The sequence below is a fragment of the Falco punctatus genome (assembly GCF_963210335.1).
Source record: "Falco punctatus genome assembly, chromosome: 7".
In the NCBI taxonomy this organism is placed as follows: domain Eukaryota; kingdom Metazoa; phylum Chordata; class Aves; order Falconiformes; family Falconidae; genus Falco; species Falco punctatus.
This window is the reverse complement of record NC_137587.1, coordinates 10640138-10661146: the sequence shown is the minus strand read 5'-3', so window position 1 is coordinate 10661146 and position 21009 is coordinate 10640138. Positions and strand designations below refer to the sequence as shown.

The 21009-nt window shown below is 43.9% G+C and overlaps 2 protein-coding genes across 17 annotated transcripts in view; one reads left to right on the top strand and one right to left on the bottom strand.

Moving 5' to 3' along the window:
* The window catches only part of SLC25A21 (solute carrier family 25 member 21), a 255502-nt gene extending 251298 nt beyond the window's left edge, over nucleotides 1-4204 (bottom strand). For 2 of the 6 annotated variants that reach the window (XM_080394340.1, XM_080394345.1), the window contains exon 1: nucleotides 3077-3487. In XM_080394340.1, coding sequence (XP_080250466.1) covers nucleotides 3077-3149 — 73 coding nt within the window. In that variant the 5' untranslated portion in view covers nucleotides 3150-3487. The other 4 variants (XM_080394343.1, XM_080394350.1, XM_080394349.1 and 1 more) reach the window with 4 other exon arrangements.
* The window catches only part of MIPOL1 (mirror-image polydactyly 1), a 203448-nt gene continuing 186368 nt past the window's right edge, over nucleotides 3930-21009 (top strand). For 9 of the 11 annotated variants that reach the window (XM_080394325.1, XM_080394323.1, XM_080394332.1 and 6 more), the window contains exon 1: nucleotides 4297-9073. The gene's annotated coding sequence lies outside the window, so the exon portion shown is untranslated. Of the gene's footprint in view, nucleotides 4042-4296; nucleotides 9074-21009 lie in introns of those variants that run through there. The other 2 variants (XM_080394327.1, XM_080394330.1) reach the window with 2 other exon arrangements.

The following is a 21009-nucleotide window of genomic DNA, read 5'->3' as shown; positions in this document are numbered from 1 at the left end:
ATCTTCTATTTATCACCCCACTATATATATTAAATAAATTCTTCAAAATTTTAGCTTCAAAATTAAAAATGTTTAGATTTGCAAGTGTATGAAGAAAGAGAGGTGATCATACACACTAAGCATTGTCTCCCCCTGCAGCCTTTTGTTATTAAAGCCCAAGAACACACCTATACCAAGTAGCAGCATTCTAAAACCTTCAGGGCAACTACATCCAGCCACTTCCCTCGGCCAAGGGTCACCTGTGCCAATGTTTATGGCGGCATTTGCACTTCATCATTCAAAGTGACTCAAGACTGATGTCTGGGCAAATGGATCTGGGTATCACATAACACAGCTTGCAGTATTCAATTCCTCTCCATGAGGAAAGAAATCTCCACTAACATTGTATGCAACGCTATTTTACTTTCTGCTTTTTCCATACAGGCAGAAAAAACAAGGAGTTTCTGATCCTTGTGAATCAGAAAAACAATTCTTCCCATTATTTGAACCCTGCATTGACTGGACTTCTCAAACAGCTTTTTTTGAAAACTGCTGTAAAATCTAAGAAAAACAATTAGCCATTCCCAAGTTGTTCTTTTCACAGTGATTTTTACAGTTTAGGGAGTTTATTTTCTGTTTCATTTTTTTTCTATAAATTCCACACATGCCTTAGTTTACTAATTAACCACTAAGAAAAAAGGAGTACGCCTGCAGTTTACTGTACTGAAAGGGACAAAACTCACTAATGAAGTGACCCAATTACATTTCAATCAAAGTCCTAGTCTTCACTAGTGTCATACACCAGGCAAGCGAAAAGAAAAACAAGTACTTTCAATTATGCTATGAACCTCCATTCAGGAACCTGAAAGATAGGAGCAAACTGAATGTCAACAGAAAGAACCCAACCAACACAGAATAAGACTTTGTTCATATTTAAGACTGAATTCACCCTCAGGAAGCAAAGCTTTCCGTTTAATATAAAGTCAAATTACAAGCCATGCAGAAGCAGATGCACCCCTTGCCACGAACATGAAGTACACACGAGATCATGTCATCCTGGAACTTTACAGTTCAGTTACAGCAGAGTGCCATGCAAGTTTATCTTTAACTTAAAAATGCCTCAGACAGCCAATGGTATGTTTAAACCTTTTCCTTTACAACACTGCATATTTTCTCTTTCCTTCAGCATGCCAGTATCTTCCATTTTATCAGTCTTGTAGACTAGGGTGTTGTGCTTGATTTCTTTCTTTCCTCTTCCCCTATCTTTAAGTCCATGAACAAGTCCTGTCATCTTCCATAAAGCTTCAAAAATCCCTTTCTTCCTGTTCTGACAGTTTAGGCTTATCTCTAATCATTTTCCACTCGACCTAGCGGAATTACTTCTTATCAGATCCTTTTGCATCAGACATGCAGATGCTAAATAACCTCTCATTTTACTTATGCAGACATTTCTGACCCTTCAAATACACCTATTCTGCTATAGAGTTCATTCCCCTGCTGCTTCACTAGTTTCCATCATTGTTTTGACAAAGACACCAACTTACAGCATCTTTCTTATAGCTTCATACATTCCTTGTGCTTAACTGAATAAGTTAAGATGAACAGAACTTCTTACAAATCTAAATGTTAGTTCACCATGATAGTTGTTTCGGGGTTGTTTGTTTTTTTTTTTTCATTTTCCTGAAACAGCTACCAGGCTGTGATACAGGCAGCAAAACCACCCTAGGGTATCTGTGACATTGACACGAGGCCAATAAATATGGCATAACACCTATAAGAGCCTTATGTCCTTCTGCACAGGCAACCATAACAATATAGGGTATCTAAAGTGATACTGGGAAGCTAAGTTCAGGCAACCAAACCCCTCACTAGGCTTATATTTAAGTACACTCTCAACAATTCATGTCCTCTGTCCTTTCCTTCCTGCTTCCACCTTTCCCATGTTAGATCCACACGCATCTGAGAAATTTAACCTTTAGACTGAAGGCCTCAAAGCTACAGCCTTCCTCTTCCATCTTCTCTATAAGTCACCAAGAAAAACAGCATTGACTTTTACTTTTAAGCATCTGTCAAGCAAGTTTTAAAGGTTCAGCCATTTCTCCCTAATACCCTAGAACTCCCAATTTGAGCCATACATTTACCAACCCCTCTGGTACAATTCTAATGTTATACAGACCTAGAGAACAGTCCTTCAGTGGTTTATTCCAAAACCAGTAAGTAGAATTTTCTTTACAGATTTAAGGCTACCGATGGAGCTAAGGAATCTGCCTGTCTGACAGGAGACAAAGCAAAAGGATGGAAGCATCTTTCAACAGTATGCCTCTGGGCTAGATTCAAGAGGCCTTATAAAAAGTGTTTGGTGCAGATCAGTTGCGTCCTTGACTTAAAAATTCTCTCACCTGAACCTTTATGCCTACCAGATCAACAAGTAGCTTTCATGCTGTCTTTTCCCCTACACCATCCTCAAACACACTCTTTTTGCAATTCTAATCCTTCTGTAAAACTTTGCCTTTATCTAAACAACAATTTTCTTTCCAGGGCATTAGCCGAGTTATCTGATCTTCTATGAACAAAGAGAGCCTGTAAAGAAAACAGGCTACTGCCAGAGGATGGGAAGATACAGAGTTAGAGCAATCACTAAGGCACAGGCCCACTGCTATGGGCAGATAAACCTGTCATTTACAAAACATCTGGTGGCAACACACCTCAGTATCCCTTCAGGTATGAAGGGCCTTCAACAGCCTTGTGCAAATTAAACTTTTCCTTTCTCTCACAAGGGAAGAAAGGGGTGGTATCAAGCAGAATCTTAGAAAACTTTAGGAATATCAAAGGGTGCAGAAGAGCTACATAAATCCAGTTATACAATACACTGGAAGAGCCAGGACAGCAGACCTCTCTGCTTCTGCTGTCCTGGCATCTCTCTGTGTCAAAGCAGAAGGCTGGAAACAAAGGACATGCAGAGTCATGAGCATGAAAAGGAAGCCCTCAAAAGCGTGTTGATGGCAGGAATGCGTAAAAGTGCATTTAGGGGCAGCAGTGGAACTAGAGGGAATGGAACAGAAGCGCACACATAACATTATGACCACATAGGACTTACCCACAGCAGAATCTTGCCCGTGCATGTTACACTGCAACATTACCACGTAGCTTTCCTCTTTCATATGAGACATAATGTGACAGACAGCATTTGGACCCCAAAAGAGATACTACAGATCACTTAAAGACACACTACACAGTTGAAATGGTAACAGGATTTATATATATATATATATACACACTGAAAAAGCAGGATATTGTGTACATATTCCCTATACTTCAAGCAGACAAACAGATTTATTCCAATTCAGAGAAAGCAAACTGATGAAATTAACTAGCAGTGCTGTTGTTGCTGAACTGAGGTGTAGTGTTTTGACACTTGTAGTATAAACAATGTAACGAATTTCTAACCTCGACTTCCTGAAAGTATTAAAACAAACAAACACACACAGAAACGCATTTCCATGTATCCCTGCACCTCTTTCTCTGCAAGGGAGCGAAGGAGAGCTCGAGGGGGAGTTTCGGGAAGGGGGACGAGGCTTTGTGCCCCGCACCGGCGCCGCGGGCAGGTTACACGGGCTCGCAGCGAGCTCACGGCCGAAGTCACCCCATCTACCTCAGGCAAGGCAAGACCGACGGCCGGCCGCCCGCCAGAGAAGCTCCCGAGGGGGCACCGACGACTGTTACCGTTGAAGGGGCCCGCCTGCCGCCCTTATCGCCCGAGGGGCTGCGGGGTGTGCTGAAGGGAGATACACGCAGCGCCGGGCAGCGCCCCTCACCGCAGGTACCGCCCGGACCCGCCGCGCCGCTCCCGCCCCCGGGACCCCTGGGCCGCCTCAGGGGCCCGCCCGGCGGGGGAGGAGCCGCCGCCCAGCTCGCACCGTGCCCGCGGCCGCTCCTGCGCCTGAGGAGAGCGGCGCGGCCGGCCGCACCTCGGCTTGGCGGAGCGCCGGTGGGGGACGGGCAGACCCTCCCCGCCCAGGAGGAACGCGCCCACTTACCCGCCGAGCCTCCGGCGACGACTTGGTGAGAGGCCTCCTGCAGAAAGCACCCGGGCTGCCGCGCCATCCTCGCCCGCGCCGCGGCGAGAGGCAGCCGGCGCCTGGAGAGCGGCGGCCGCGGCGAGGCCGGCTCCGCGCGGTCGGGTGGGAAGAGCCGGGGGGAGGCGGGAGCTGCTGTTATCGGCGGGGGGGGGGAGGGGGGCGCGGGCGCGCGGGGCGGGACCCGCGCGGGCGGGAGGCGCGCGGCCGCGCAGGGCCCTTTAGCAGCCGGCGGGCGGAGCGCGGCCCCGGGCTCGCAGCTGCGGGCGGTCACGGCGGGGGAAGGGCGCCCCGATCGCTTCCAGCCGGGAAACGGGCCGCGCTGGGGCGGCCGGCGCTGGGATCGCCCTCGCTGGGGCAGGGAGGCCGGGCTGCGGCGGCCTGTCGGTGCGCTGGCGGGGGCAGGCCTGTCACCTCCTGGGGTGGCACCTTTGCTGGCGCCGCACGGCAGGCGCTCCCGCCGCTGCTGGGCCCCAGCTAACAGCCGCGGATCCCTGGTGCTGCTCTGCTGGGCAGGGTTGGGGGTGCCACTCGGCGCCGTTTGGCTCACCTGCTCCCCTGAGGCACGCTGTTCTTTAAAAACCTTTAGACTTTGGCTTCAGCTCTTCGGTGTTCAAAGGACACAGGTATTTTGTCACTCGGAGAGCGGCTGCCACACGTGTGATGCAGACCTATTGGACCATCTTAATAAATGAAACAGTGCCAGGCCTCGAGTGCTGGGACAGTCACTGCCATTGCTGACAGTCCCCGATGTTGTTTTCACCCACGCCAAGCCATACCTTTCCAGAACATGCCAGGGTACAATGTGGGGGACAGCATGGGCTCATCCCCCGAGGTGGCACCATTGAAGTGTATGGGTGCAGAACACACAAGGACATTTATTCTCAGGGCCAGATGGGCACAGACCCTTTCTGCTTACTGGTACAGACACAGTCTTTTTGACTTAGAGCCTGATCCAAAATGGCACTGAGGTTAATAAACCCAGCTTAAGCACTTTATGAACAACTGGATATTTATATGTTCCTATGGATTTGGAGCCTGCAAAAGTTGGGAGCAGATGCAGTATTGCAGGTGGTCTGTTATTTTCCCTGCTGTATCACTGACCCTGTTCTACTAGTCAAACCCCCAGGTTACCAACATCTAGCTTGTTGTGGTTTAGCCCCAGCTGGCAATTAAGTACCACACAGCCCCTTGCTCACTCTGCACCCCCAGAGGAGTGTGGAGGAGAACTGGGAGAAAAAGGTAAAACTTGAGAGTTGAGATGAGTAACTTAATAATTGAAATAAAACAATAATAATAGTAATAACAATGACAACAACAACAATTGTACTGAAAAGGAGAGAGAAGGGGAATCGAATAAAATCCAAAAGGAAGGGGAAAAAAAGTAATGTGCAATACCGTTTCTCACCACCCGCGGACCGATGCCCACCAGTCCCTGAGCAACGATCCCAAGGCCCTGGCCAACTCCCCCCAGTTTATATACTCAGCATGACATTCTGTGGTATGGAATATCCCTTTGGTCAGTTCGGGTCAGCTGTCCTGGTTGTCTCCCCTCCCAATTTCTTGTGCCACTCCAGCCTTCTCAGTGGCAGGGCCTGAGAAACTGAAAAGTCCCTTGACTTAGTGTAAACATTACTTAGCAACAACTGAAAACATCAGTATGTTATCAACATTATTCTCACACCAAATCCAAAACACAGCACTGCACCAATCAGTAAGAAAATTAACTCTATCCCAGCCAAAATCAGGACATAGCTGTAAAGATTTTTCCCTTGTCTCCCTTTCTTCCTAACCCTGAATAGCACTGTGGTTTCTAATACTCTTCTGTTTCATCCTTTTGCACATAGCCCACAGCCTCTAGTACTGCTGATTTTTCATAACCCAAGAGAAGGTTTGTCCACTCTGAGCTTGACCTCTGTTTATTTTCTAGCAACCAGGGGTACGTACAAGCTCAATTACATTGGTGTGGGGGAGAAAGCAGAGCTACTGTTGATCTCAAGGGCACATTTATTAGGGTTAAGATGGATTGAAGGAAATGACTCTTGGATAAGGTGCTAGACTGTTTGTTTAACCAGTCACGTGGATAATTTGGGATTATTTTTTTTCTTCTGTTTTTGTGGGGTTTTTTTTTGCTTTCTTGCTAATAGGTCTACAGTGTTAACAGACAAGGATATTAATTTTGAGTAAGAAATCCTTCATGTTATCTTCAAAGTGATTCTGAATTCCATGTGTGATCTTGAGCATCTTGAAATAGAACTAGGAGGCTATATTTGCTGGCACCTTTTCAAAAGAGAAGGAAGAGAAAGGTAGATTTTACATCCTTATTTTTTAATGTCTCTCCCCTGAAAGACAGACAGACTTGTTGCCTTACAAGATGATCAGTTTATGCTAAACTCAAAGCATAGGTAATTTGTAACTAGGTGTATTTATGTATTCCTGCAGCACAGCTACCAAAGCCAAATGTTGGTACTTATTTCTTTCTCTATTCCTTAAGAAGCATATATAGATCTGTTTCATATATCTGGATAGTATACTTATGCTCTGTTTACCATGTCTGAGATAGGTATTTGACTGCAGTCTACTGTCTATATACATTTTAGTTTAGTAAGAGAGGGGCTTCCACACATTCACTTAAAGCATTTGGAGTCGTGACTTTAAGGAAGAATCCTAGGCACACCAGAGGCATTATGCTAAAATCGGGATTTCATGAGTCTGTAGGAATATATGTAGCATAGCAAAGTTGAAGAGAATACATGCTGGTTTTCCTTTCCCTCCAGTCATGGAAAGGTACCTTTAAGGTACCAGAGAAATATGCATTTTTTATAATATTACCACATCTTTCCCTCAAGGAAAAAAGTTGAGGAAAAAGTCCACTGTGAAGAAAGACACACTTAACTACCATAAAAGTGAAGCTGGAAATACATAAAGTTGATGGACTGGAAAAAATAGCATTCCAGCATTCTGGTGGATGGAATTCCTATAGTCAAAGAGATTAATTAGTAAATGAGAAAAATAGATTTAAATGAAAGATAAAATATATTGTAGATTGGGATTAAAATGCCATTATTTATTTCATAGAGGTGGAAAGCAGTGCAGTCAGAGACAATTTGTTTCAGATAGTATTGTGAAGGAGAGTTCTCAGATCACAGCTCCAGACTGGGTGGATGGAGATATAAAGGTTACTGTTGGACAGAGGAAAGATTCTGGAAGTAAATGAAGCAAAATAACGAAAACTTGTTAGAAGCAAGATTCATTGCATTTAAATGTCCACCTCATTCACTGGGAAAGAACCTTTTTTCCCACCAACAAAACCCCAATGATTTTTATATGAGAAGCATTTTGACAAGAAAACGTCCTTCAACAGCCTACAAGTGGGGGTTGTGCACAAGGTTCTGAAACGACAGTGTTTTCATCCCCCTCGCAGGCTTTTCTGCCAATCGTTTCTCAAAACTTTTAAAACACATTCTCCTGTTTTGAGAACAGATTGCAGGAGCCATAGTATTTGGAAGCCAAAACTTTATAAAAGTATGTTTGGTAAAGTATTTTCATGAAGTCGTAATACTGCTTTGCAGGGTGCCTGTGAGTGTTTAGTCATAGTTTAGCAATGTTGTGAACTGAATAGATGTTCCAAGCTTGAAAAGAAATGTAGCCTTTGGTAATTTCAGACCAAATGTTAGAGAAAAACAACGGGTTTATTGCTACTGAGAAGTATGGGAACATGGAAAATATACAGAGAAGTGTTAATAAAGTGTTAAAAGACTGACTGAGACACTAACTGCAAAAAGGAATAATATTCGGGTATAACATTCAGTTATACAGTTTGCATGCATCAGCAAATAAACAGTAACTTGAATTCTTTGATCTATGTAAGAGCAGAGTGGGGATTGCTGTGGGAATACAGAATAACTCCCTTAAATTAATAAACTTCGAATGTGTTGACCTTTAAGTAATTAAAATCTCAACTTCAATGTTTCATTAACATTTGCCTTCGTTCCCTTGGTTTGGCTCTTTGAGACTGCGGCTCAATAAATATAGCAGGATCATCAAGTCTCCAGTGTTCTGTATCATCAAAAAGCAGATGCTGAAACACCGCTACTTTTTTGTTCCAGAGATGTAGGTGTCCCAGTGCAACAACCTTCCCTTTGACACAAAAAGCAAAGCTAGTATTAAGATGGACTTGCAGGAGTTCAACAGTGAAGAGGATGTGGAGCCGATCGGAGGGTGCAGAAACCTCTTGGTTAGGTTTGTTTTCTGCAGGAGGTGTCACTGCAACAAAAAGGTTTACAGGAAAAAACTGACAAATAACATTCAGCCTGCATGTAATTTACACAGAAATATGTTTACAGAACAGGGTGGCACCTGCTAGTGTTAGGAAACTTAAGTTTGTCTCACAGTATCCAAACCCCAAACCTATTCACCTGAACGCAAATTCTCCAGCTGAAAGTCTCTTCCATACGGCACATGGCCCTTGTTCCCCATCCGCCCCTCCCTACCCTCCCGCAAAGGGCAACTTGCCCATCACGCAGGTTTCCATAAGCATTTCTGGGCTTAATCCCATTCCCACGCGGCCTCTTCCCAAACCAGCACCCGCGCACCACTACGGCCTCCTCCCTCCCCAACAGCCCTGGCGGTGCCTTGCCCCTCCGTCTGTGGTTGCCGTACGCCTCGGCAGCGATGCCGCCCCCGGCCCGCCTCCCCCGCGCTGCCCCCCAGACGGGAGAGCCCCATTCCCGGCGCGGGGGAACGCGCCCGCTCCCCGCAGGAGCTCCGCACGGCCCCGCGGCCCTGCGCCGCCTCTCCCGCCCGCCAGGTGGCGCCACCCCTGCGCCCCAGCCCGGGGGCCCGCGCCGCCCAGCCCCGCCCTCGGGCCGCGGCCCCGCCGCTGCGCGCTCCCGCGGGCGGCGCGCGCCCGCTTCTCCTCCCGCCCCGGCCGCGGGGTCCGCCCGCCCCGCGGGCTTTGTTGTGGAGGCGGCGGCGCGGGGCAGCCCGCACGCAGGCAGCGGGGGAGGAGCGCGCAGGTAACGGGCTGGCGGGGCGCTTCCCTCGGCGGCCGCGGCCCGGTGAGGCCGTGGCTGCCCCGCGGCGCTCGGGTTTGAACTTGCTCCGTTTCCCGTGGCGGGGCGCGGCGGCGGCGGCGCGGTCCCGCCGAGGCGGCGTTCGTGGGGGCCGCCGTGCCCTCGGCGCCTCCCCGCGGGCGAGCGGCCCGGCCTCCCCTCCTCCCCCCGCCTCCGGGGCCGGGCCGTCGCCGCCCGGCCTGTTCCGTCGCCGCCGGGCCCTCGCTCCGCTTCCCGGCTGCGTGGGCAGCGACGGCCGGCCGGCGCAGCCCCTCGGCTGGGTTCCGTTACCTCCCGCCTCCCCGTGGCCGCCGGCCGCCCTCGGCTGGCCCGACCCACCGCCCGCCGGGCGCGGGGGGGCGCGGCTGGGGGTCCGCGGCTGCCGGCCCCGCCGAGGGAAGGGGCGGCCGGGCCGGGGCGGTGGCTCGGCGGGTGTGTGGGGAACCGGCCGCGAACAAGTTCACAGGGTCGGTGCGGGGTCTTTAGTGTCAGGTGAGAGCAAACTGTGGAGGGTGCTGAGAATAGCAGTAATGCATTTAAAAAAAAAAAAAACCCAAAAGGATGAAAAAAGAAAAAACAAACAAACAAAGAAAAAAAAAAAAACGAACAAAAAACCCACGCCAAAAATCTTGCCAGAATAAAGTTTGCAATCTGGGCTGGTTTCTAACATTTATGACTTTGAAAAAAGCTCCTTAGGAAGTCTCAATGAGTCATACACCTCGGCTCCTAATATAAGTAGGTTCCACACTAATCTGCTTTCTTGATAGTGTTGTGAAGGTCTATTTCGTTTGAGGAAACAGACTTTTTTCAGTGTGAGTGGTTTGGAGGAAAAACATTTGGGATGTGTACCCAGAAGCCCCCTTTATCCGTGACAGCGCACCCTCCGATGTTTGCCCATGGAACGATTGCAGCTGGGTCTAGGTACGGTGTTGAGGTTGTTGGAGCTGGGTGCTGTAGGAGTTTGCTCGCCCTGGGTCCAGGAATTCAGTGAGCCCTGCCGTGACATAGTGTCTTTTTAAATGTCTCATCAAGTTCTAACTACGGTTAGAACAATCTTAAATTGCAGTGCTTTAATCATGAAGGAAAAATTAGTTAACCGCAGCAGTACATTTCTGGATCTGCAGATCTCAGAGCTGCAGATTCGGGAGGCTGGGGCACCTGTGGGTCTTGGGGAAATGCAGCAATGTCCTTATCTCGTTCTTGTACCTGTCCTTGAGCATCTGCTCATGGCCAGTTTTGCTCTGGGTATATACAGCTTTGGTTCAACCTGAAACCACCTATTTTGGATTATTTGCCTATTTAAATACATTATGGCACCAACTTAAATATCTTGTGAGGTTTAACGAGTTAAAACTAAGTCATAACAGTTAAACACGCTATGTTGTGTGGTAGCTCTGGTTTTGTTTCATTGTGCTTTTAAGTATAAAAAATGTAGTTATTCATTACAACGTACTTCAGCTGTATAAGGTGTGTGAGACTGGGCCATATACACCAGTGAGGTGCCATCGGCGTGACAGCCAAGAAGTCTTTTGCCTGTCGCCAGTACAGGGATTAGCACTGATTTCAGGCTGTTGAAAGTGATAAATGTGCCTTGCCCATCCAGCTAAGAAGTTACTGCAGTTTTGGTTGCTGTATGGAAAGTGGAGGGACTTGGACTTAAAATTATGTACAGGATTTTAGAAATTAGGGACAAGTTTTGGGGGAAGGAGGTGGAGTTTTGAAGCTGTGCAGTTACTGCTGCATCTCATCACTGGGAGTGACAGCATCATCGGGGAGCTCTCCTAGGACCTGGTAAATGTGCCTGTGGAGAGGACATACAGTAGCAGAATATCTATTTTCCTTTATGGCCGTTTTTTCACGAGTATTAGATGTTTTGTCTAGTTTTCTTTTAAATACTGAGACTGATAAGGCTCAAACCGAACTAGTTGATCTCATAGTCAGTTAGATTAAATACTGTCTTAGATCTAGTAAATGATTCCTTATTGTTGGCATTTGTATATACCCTTTCTGTAGCTATTAAAGGTTTTCATATAGCGATGCTGCAAGTTCTGTAGAGTCTGATTCCCATTACAAATTGTGATGGGAACTGCGCTGCCCAATAGTAGTGGAATGAAGCAAATGAAACTTTAAAAATCGGTTCCCCGGTTTTCATGTGATAACTAATTAGACTTGCTTTTCTTTAGTTTCCGGATTCACTTAATTTCCCTTTTAATTATTAGTTTGCCCCTTTGGAGAAGGAGATGTTACTTTTCTTCTTTGTGTTCTGTTATTCCATCTCTCTGCTTGTTAGAAGTCATTCTAGGTGATGCTAATTTAGAAATGCAATACTATGGTGTTACCCTCCTTTCTTGACCGGTAAGAAATAAAACAATTGTCAAGCTTCTTCTTTTTCAGCAAGACAAACCCAATGCGTTGTATTACTGGCAGAAACAGGAATACAGTGCTGATGCCCCATGGCCCAGATCTAGCTTTTTGCAGTTGTGGGGTTTTTAGTTTTTGAGGTTGCCTAGGTTAGCAAAAATGCAAGGAAGTTTTCAGAGCTTGGTGTAAGAGGCTAGGGGAGGGGAGAAAATGCAAGTTTGGTAATTCTCTGTGGAAAGAATCATTAAATTATTCACTTGAATTGAAAGCAAGAAGATGCACATGAGCTGAGTATGAAGGGGGAGAGGGTCCTGCCTATTGATCACAGTTTTGTGTAAAATCAGCCACATGAACTTGAGAGATCCTAAATAATCTTTTTGCTACCTACCACCTCTTGAAATTTGTAGGCTGCAAAATGTATGGCAGAGTAAATGCTGTGTTAATTGTAGCATGCAGATAGTGAAATGTCTTTAAGCTATGAATTGCTGATCTGACTTGATGTTCACTTTAGTGCAGACCTTCCAAATCTATGCAGAGGCTTCTTTTCACTTTTACATCTGTTATCCTAGATGGGCAACAGATGTTTTGAAACTTACTTTTAAAGCAAACAAACAAAAAAACTCTTCTGGGCTGCAGTCTATTAACAAATTTAACTACAGGGTAATGTTGCAACTGGCAGATATTCCTGACCATACAATTGCTGGCTTTTTGTCTTTTCCTTTTAAAGGAAGATGGTTTTGAAGGGGTAATAGAAACAGTACTGAACCCTTATTTGCAGAACAGATACAGCTATGGAAAGAACTAGTGTGTATACTCATTTTTTTAAGATGAATCTCTGCTTCCCTGCTGCTTTGATCCTCCTGTTTAAGTGATATGATGGTTGGAATGCTCCCTGGTAGCCTCGTGAGCCATGGTACAGAAACTGTAACAGCAGGCTTCTACTTTCTGTGATGATTCTTAGTGTGGACTTTTGTCTGTTAAGGACAGGTTAAATGCAAACTGGCGGTTTCTGCAGAGTGGCAGCCTTTGGCATGTTGAAGAATATTACGTATTAGAATTTTGAAAATATTTTATGTGTCTGTTGGGTTTGCATGGCAAGGTTTTGGTAGTGGGGGGCTACAGGGGTGTCTTCTGTGAGAAGGTGCTGGAAGCTTCCCCTCTGTCTGATGGAGCCAATGCTAGCCAGCTTCCGAGATGGACTCACCACTGGCCAAGGCTGAGCCCATCAGCGATGGTGGTAGCATCTCTGTGACAAAAATATTTAAGAAAAGAGGGGGGGTGGGGTGGAAATCTGCATAAGAGCAGCAGTAACCAGAGAGAGAAATGAGAATATGTGAGAGTGATAACTCTGCAGACAGCAAGGTCAATGAAGAAGGGGAGCAGGAGGAGGTGCTCCAGGGCGCTGGAGCAGAGACTCCCCCCACAGCCTGTGGTGAAGACCATGGTGAGGCAGGCTGTACCTCTGCAGTTCATGGAGATTAATGGTGGAGCAGATACCCACCTGCAGCCTGTGGATGACCCCACACCAGCACAGGTGGATGCCTGAAGGAGACTGTGATCCCATGGGAAGCCTGTGCTGGAGCAGGCTCCTGGCAGGACCTGTGGCCCCACAGAGAGAGGAGCTCATACTGGAGCAGGTTTGCTGGCAGGGCTTGGGACCATTTGGGGGACCCAGGCTGGAGCAGTCTGTTCCTGGACTGTACCCTGTGGGAGGGACCCACACTGGAACAGCTTATGAAGAGCTGCAGCCTGTGGGAAGGACTCACATTGGAGAAGTTTATGAAGGACTGACTCCCATGGGAGGGACCCCATGCTGGAGCAGGGGAAGAGTGTGAGGAGTCCTCCCACTGAGGAGGAAGGAGCAGCAGAAATAATGTCTTGTGAACTGACTGCAACCCCTATTCCCCATCCCCCTGTGCTGCGGGTGGAATAGAGAATCCAGGAGTGAAGTTAAGCCTGGGAAGAAGGGGGGAGTGGGGGTAAGTGTTTAAGATTTAGTTTCATTTCTCGTTATTCTTCCCTGATTTGATTGGTAATAAATTAATTTCCCGAAGTTGAGTCTGGTTTGCCTCTGGCAGTAATTAGTGAATGATATCTTTCTGTCCTTATCTTGACCCACAGACCTTTCATTATATTTTTTTTTTCTCTGCTGTGTCCAGCTGAGGAGGGAAGTGATAGAGTGGCTTTAGTGGGCACCTGGTGTCTAGCCAGGGTCAACCACAATATGAAATATTGCCGGGATTGATTTTTATTGTTTTCATAGTATCAGTGAATAAAATATTTTTTGTTTAAAAGTTCACCTGTCTTGGTTACAGTTCTCTCAAATGAAAGGAATTTCTTTTTGTATGAAATATGAAACAAACACTTTATCTGTCCCTAGTACAAGTAACAGAGACATGATCATTTAAATTGAATGCCAGTGGATAGCTATCATATAGTAGTATGTGTTGTTTGTTTCCTTTGTATGTACTGGCCATCTACATTTGAGAACAGCTTGTTGTATTTACTGTGCAGCATTACACCTGGCTAAGCCTTGTCAAACATGTCAGGTCTATTTCATGCTTTTCAGAGGAATTAAAACTCAGTAGTTCAGTTTATTATTTTGAAAGGGGGTTTTATTTTGAAAGCTAGAGTTGTGGCACCTGTGACCTGACCTATGGTCAACTTTCTTTGCCACCAGAACACATGTAGAACTTGTTTTCTTTTTTTGTTTACTAGGGCTTTTCTGTTACAGGCATGTAAAAGGAGTTTAATGGTTCAGGTGCCAGTGGGAGGCTATTTGGGCATGGGCTGTGAGTTCGGTGTGATACATGTGCCAGATAACTTGCAGGGATGCTTCTGTGGGTTCTGGAGTAGGGAACGGGATGAAGGGCTCAGTAGGGTCTGTGCGCAACTCTACAGGCTGTTTGCCATCCTTGTTGCTAAAATGTATTCTGGAAATTCATGTTGAAAAGGACATACAATTCTGCTGGCAATTTTATGTGTAGTTAAAATTGTCATCAATACGTTACTCTCAGTTTTAGCAGGGAATAGGGTAATAAGACTGGCTCATAGTGTCTTCTCTGTATTAGAAAGAAGTCAAGAAAGTGTCTATGGTATCATTTTGCTAAGTATCACTTGCTGGAGTAGCAAACCAAGGAACAGATCCAACTTCCCTTTAAGTGAATGGCAAAACTTCCATTGGTCACAGCAGCATGGGGTTACGCTGTGGGTTTAGAAGAAATAATTGGTAATGAGTTCAGCTCCTGGAGGGCATTAATTTTTGCACCATGAAATCCATAGTAAATTGAGTTAAGGAGATCCACATAACATGCTGGTAGACAAATGTTATCCTTTCTGTCCTTTTAAGTAAATCTGTTGAAGACAGAATTTGATCTTTAAGTTCTGCGTTCATTTAAATAGCAATATTCCAGCTAGCTATGCACTAATTTAAATGTTACATGTGAAATAAATTAAAAAATCTAATCTGTTTCAGTAACAGAGTATTAGGACTAAGAGAATTAAAATACTTGGTTATTGATTAGCTCTTTGGAGGGAGGGGATGGTAGTTCCTGTCAGGATTTGTGGAATGAGAGCAGGGTTGTGTCTGAACCAAAACTGTTCTGAAAATGCTGTGGGATGCTCTCCTGTGAGAGAATTTAACATGGGGTCAAAGACTGCTGTACTTGACACAAACAAACTGTGTTTTTAAAATATATAAATCTACTAATTTATGTTGATTTAGACATTAGCTTAGAAATAAAAATGACCGCTTGTAAAGACAGTATTTAGTGCTGAAGAATTGCTTTATGGTTGTGTGGGTGTATGAATTACACTTGTGGGACCAGGCTAGAAATTGTCATTAGTTGCCCATTTAAAAAATTAATAGTACTAAGCTTAGATTGGCTTGAGGAAAGGGAGGAGGGCTTTCTGAGGCACAGCAGTTGATATGTATGGAAATGAGAAGTATTAAAATATTTCTTTTTTGCGGAGCGTTTACACAAAATATTATTGTGTGTTGTTTCGGTTCTTAATACAGAAAGTTAAATATGTATACATTTTTGTGTTATGAACACTGATGTTTTTTTTTAGACATCCTTGGCTTGTTTCTTTTGGGAGTTAACAGCTCTGCTTTAACTTTGTCATTACGCTCTTTCCAAATGTATATATTTGACCTCCTGTTTTTTTTAACTCTAATGTCTCAACAGGTGAGGAAGTGGAACCATTCTTAGTGCTTACATATTACATCTGATAGGAAATAAAATATCAGTTTGTACTATGTTTTATGGATTTTTTTTCCTGTGTATTACAGAATTAACTTCATTTTAGAAGCTTAATTGGCTGCCCAGAAGGTAAGCCTAGTTACCAAGAAAAATGGTAACTCTGCTTGTAGCGGAGTGGAGTTAGAGAACTGAGAATACTAACTGAGCATAATTTAAAAATTATTCTGAGACATTCCAGTGGCCACTTCAATGCTATTGAAAGAAGTTATGCAAAAAATGAGTGTGTTCTTTTTTAAGCATTCATTTCTCTTAATAATGGTATGATACATAGTTCTATATTTCCTTCAAAACAGCTCGTCCTGTTTGAGAGAGCTTAGATGGTGAAAAGTAAAGACACATACCTAATGCAGTGTCCTGTCTGGATATTGTTCTTTATGCTTGTTGTAGTTGCCTAAATTATACCCACTCTATAATAAAATTATTATTACTGATATAATAAATCTATTAGTATTGGTATTTATAGTTTATTATAAAATTATTAGTATTACTTTTAGAAAGGCATAGTTCTTTTTTCTCAGGTACAGTTCTTGATTTCAAATTTCTTTGATTTACAATTTGACTTGCTTTAAGATGCTGTTTCTCAATGTGTTGTCTTTGTGGTTCAAATTCAAGTAAATTTCAGGTTCTATAGGATTTTGCAGCATTAGGTGCTCAGTAGGTGAGAATGTGTTAACTTGGTTATGTACATTTTTAGATACAAGTATGAGAACCAAAGCAGTATTTCTCATCATGTTTTTCTATAGCGTCCTTGTTTATGTGCACACATACTAGGCAGTTTTTCCATTTTCTGTTATAGCAGAATATTAGGATGTGGTTTTCCTTGTGTGAAGTTTGACATAAGGACTGTATGACCAATTTGCTCCTTGGTACCTTCCTTGTAATGAAGAAAATGGCACTGTGAAATATCCACCACAATTTTAAGATTTGTCGAATGTTTTATAGCTCTTTTTGTAGAGCTACAAAAATGTGTTCTGATTTTGAATTTCTTTATTGCAAATTACTAAAGGAGTGATACAGATAGTACCATAGACATTCAGTTGCTCAGTGTAATCAAAGGAAGACAATCAAATACTCGGATACCAATTTAAATCTGTTTTCACAGATGCTAGTTGACTTTTTTCCACTTTTGGGTGGGTTTTTTTTTCCCCTTTCTGCTAGTTGTCAGGATATCAAGAGCTTGCTGACAGTGTAAACAGTCCAAGATAGAATAAAAATTAGTCTTTAGGTAGTTAAATATCTCTGTTCCCATGATCTATATCTGAAGAAAAACAAACAGTATTTATTAAGTTTGTATTCTTGGATCTGTTTGTAATGATATTTATTTTCGTTAGACCACAGGAATCTTGAAGTTAAACTTTTCTCTTTGCACCTGATTATGTATGATGAAAAAGGATGTAGTCCCACACCTATATCCTTCTCAAGTGTAGCCTGCATTGATGTCATTGTTCCTTAAAGAGACATCAACCACCCCATACTTCTGCTCAGTTGTATTTTAAGATGCGTTTTGATTAAAATTTGAATTTAGCAAGTGAAAAGCCATCTTCAAGGTTTAAGTGTTGCTTTTCCTTCAAGTTAAAATGAAAAAAAAGAAAAAAAGGCATCATTCTGTTCTCATTCTGTGGTGTTATGCAAGTTCATTGGAGGAGATTGTGTCAATTACTCTCTTCAACTATCATTTTAGGAGGACAAACTAAATTGGGAAGACTGAGCCGCAGCAGGAACTGTGTGAATTCCCTGGTGTCTCTGTTCACCAGTTCTCCCTGCCTCATAGGATGTTCTGTAGCACCTGGCTCTTACTACTCCTCGCTCCATTCCTGTCTCCCTGCAGTGACCATCTGTTGGTTGTTTCCAGGTGTTCCTGGCTAAATTATTCTCATCTTTTCCCTATGTATAGGTACAGCGTGAGGGATGGGAGGTATTTCTGTGATTCCCTTACCCTGACCCCGTTGCTTATGAGCCCCCAAGAGTATGGAGCCCCACTTAGCTGCCTTCGACATGGTGTTGAGTGTGGGGCAAGGTGTTTAAAGAAAAGAGGTGGGGAGCGGCCGTGGAGCTCTGTCTCTTCTCTTGCACCATGTCTCGCTAGACGAGCCTTGGAGGACAGAACTGGGGTGACTAGTCAGCCATTTGTTGGCTCTTGCCACCTAGTCACAGTTGCTGCTTGGGCAGGCAATCTAATTTCTCAGCTGTTGCTCCACTGTCACCACGGTAAGCCTTTTCTAAACAAGCTCAAGTAACTACCTGAACGGCTGCACAGAAGTGGTAGCGCTGCTGCCTTCTGTTCTGACTTCTCTTCTGCAGCCTGAGCTCAACAGGCTTGGCAGCTGGGCACAGAGGGTCCTGGGGAGGAAAAGATACTATTTTCACTGCCAAACGTGAATGGAAGGCAGAGTGGAGTTAGTAAGGCAGGGGCTGAATGGCTCAATTTGAGAAATGCTGCATGTGACAGCAGTAGCCAAATTAATCTTCAAAGTTAGACATATTATAGCTGCATGAGCTTCAGTGGCTACAGTACAGAAATACCCTTGATGAAAACTGATGGCAGTCTCCTACTGAAACATTTTTGCTTCTGTATGTTTGAGGAATCTCCTTTTTTTTAAGAAAAAAGACAACCATCTTTAATGCCTTAAATTGTGCAGATATGCAACTAATTTTTGGTAATTTTTCAGAGTAATGTGTTTGCTTATTTGCTTAGTTTAAGAAGGATCAATAAAGCTTTACATCTGGATTGGGAGTGTATAGTCATATGTTGCTTCTTGTAGGGAAAAGGTAGTTCTTTGGAACAGTTTTTTAGATACATTTCACAAATACTAAATGATAATAGAAGATTTCATATATGTACAACTTTTTCTACCCCTTCATGGTTTCACCATGGTTTCAACCATGTGTGAGTGCATGTATTTGGTTGACTGTTTTCTTCTGAATTAGTAGAGTTTTCTGAATATCCTGATTTCATTAGCAAATGAAGATGTGAAGCAGCTGTTGAGGTTTTAATTTTTTTTCCCTCCAGCTCTTCCCGTGGGTGTGCAGGACCACAAACCGGTAGGTAGATGGAGCTCCGTGCCAACAGCCAGCCTTAAGCAGGCTGGTGAGAGGACCTGCAGCCTCTCTTATCTGCAGAGCCAGGCAGGAGCAGCTTCTTGAGCATGTATCTGTAATATGTTTTTTTCATATGTAATGAATGAGCACGGGTTTAAAATTAATGTCCAGTATTAGCTGTGCAAGTCAAGGCAATGAGCGTGTGCTGAGATGCTGAGGGACAGTTTTGCGTTGTTCACAGTGGGCAGGCAATCAGATGAGATACCCTGATCTGTTCTAGAGCACTGCGAGTATGAGAGTTTATCTGGTACACCACACGTTTTCCCTTTTTACTTAATTTGAGTCAACTGCTTGTTGTTAGGCAAGTCTTGGTTGAGAGCATCGAAAATGGGGCCTGTGGGAAGCTCTTAAACTCACAAAGCAGAAGAATTTGCTTTTAAATTTTAAGTTTTGGGTTTGTGTTTTTCTCACTGATTCTAACTGCTGATACATTTGCAACTATATTTCTGAGTACTGAAATTTGTTGAATAGTGCAGTTCACAAATTCAGAATTAGCAGCAGCTAACCTTGCATGTTCCCAGTCTTGCACAGTGTGTCCACACCCTCAGCCTAGTGCTGTGTTACGCAGTTCAACTGATACAGTGGACTTGGTTTGTTGACATCTGGGGGGACCACTTGTAAAACTGTGAAGAATGTGCAAGATACAACTTCCTTTAGAAATAAGTTTACTTGATAGAGTTTTGTATGTAGACAAGTTACTGAAGTGTGAAAACAGTTCCTAAATAGCAAGCTGCTAATTTTATTTGAAAATATGAGATAAAGTTCTTAAGATTATCCTACTTCCTCCCTTTAAAATTTTAGAGATAAGAGGTAGATTTTTATTCTTGTTGTGTGTGGGGATTGTTGTGTTTGTGCCAATAAGTATGTACTTGAAAAATCTGACAGATTAAGATTATTCTGTGATTGTAACAGGTATGCAATTTGTATAACATATATCCTGCATTTCTTATTTGAAATTCTAGATGACTTAATGTTTACATTTCAAAACAATGGGAAGGGTGTGAGTCTCTGGTGTTCTTGCTCTGACTAATATTTCTGTGCAATAACACTCCTGTATAGTACTTTATATCCCAAAAGAAAAATGAAGTAATTCTCAAAGCCTGCAGATTTGTCTGGTGAATAAGTGAATACTGAGCTAAGTTGCAATCTGAAATAATCTTTGGGAATGTGTTTCTGCCTGCTGTTCATCATGCACATGGAACTGGCATTCAGATGTCAGGGAATGTGGTTAAAAGTGTGATTGTGAAAGCGTTTGTCAGAAATAAATGATTGATTTAGAATTCTGCTCTAATCTTATAATTTGGTTTGCTTTATTTGTTTTAATGGTAAGTAGACTCTTTTGCTTATGGTTTGCAAAAATGAAATTACAGATTTTCTTTAAATGGCACATAGCAAACTGCAGTACCGCATTCCAATCATTCAAACTCAAGTATTTGTTGCACTTTGGAGAGGGAGCTCTAGACAGTATTCCACCTTGTTACTGTTTCAGTGCATTTAGAAAAACAAACACAAACCACAACTATGAACATGCTTGTGCTTTGGATGGAGAAAAGAAAAACAGTCGTGTGGTGGGTTGACCCAGGCCAGCAGCTCAGCACCCGCTCAGCTGCTGGCTCACCACCACCCACAGCAGGATAGAGAGAGGCTAGGGAGAGGGGAAATGAGAAAACTCACAGTTCAAGACAAAGACAATTTAATAATCAAAAGAAAAAGAAGAAAGAAAAAACAAATCAAAAAACAAATTATGCACATAGTCACCACCTCCCACCCACAAGCATTCCAATGCCCAGCTAGTCTCTGAGCAACAGCTGCTTCGGAAGACAAACCACATACCCTTTTCTTGTTTTACTCATGTTTCTATTGCTAAGCATGATGTTAGATGGTATGGAATATCCCTTTGGCCTTTTGGGTCACCTTTGTCCCCTCCCAACTTCTTGCCCACTGCCAGGCTACTTGGTGGAGTGACAGAGCTGGTGGGAAGCTAAAGCCTTGATGCTGTGCAAGCGCTATTAGCTGTATTCAGAATACTGGTGTATTATCGGCACTTTTTTAGCCAAAATCCAAAACACAGTACCATGTAGGATGTTATAAAGAAAGTTAACTCCATCCAAACCAGACCCAGAACAAGCAGAAGCATGTTTTTCAATAGTAAAAATACCTTATTTTCTTCTGGAATAC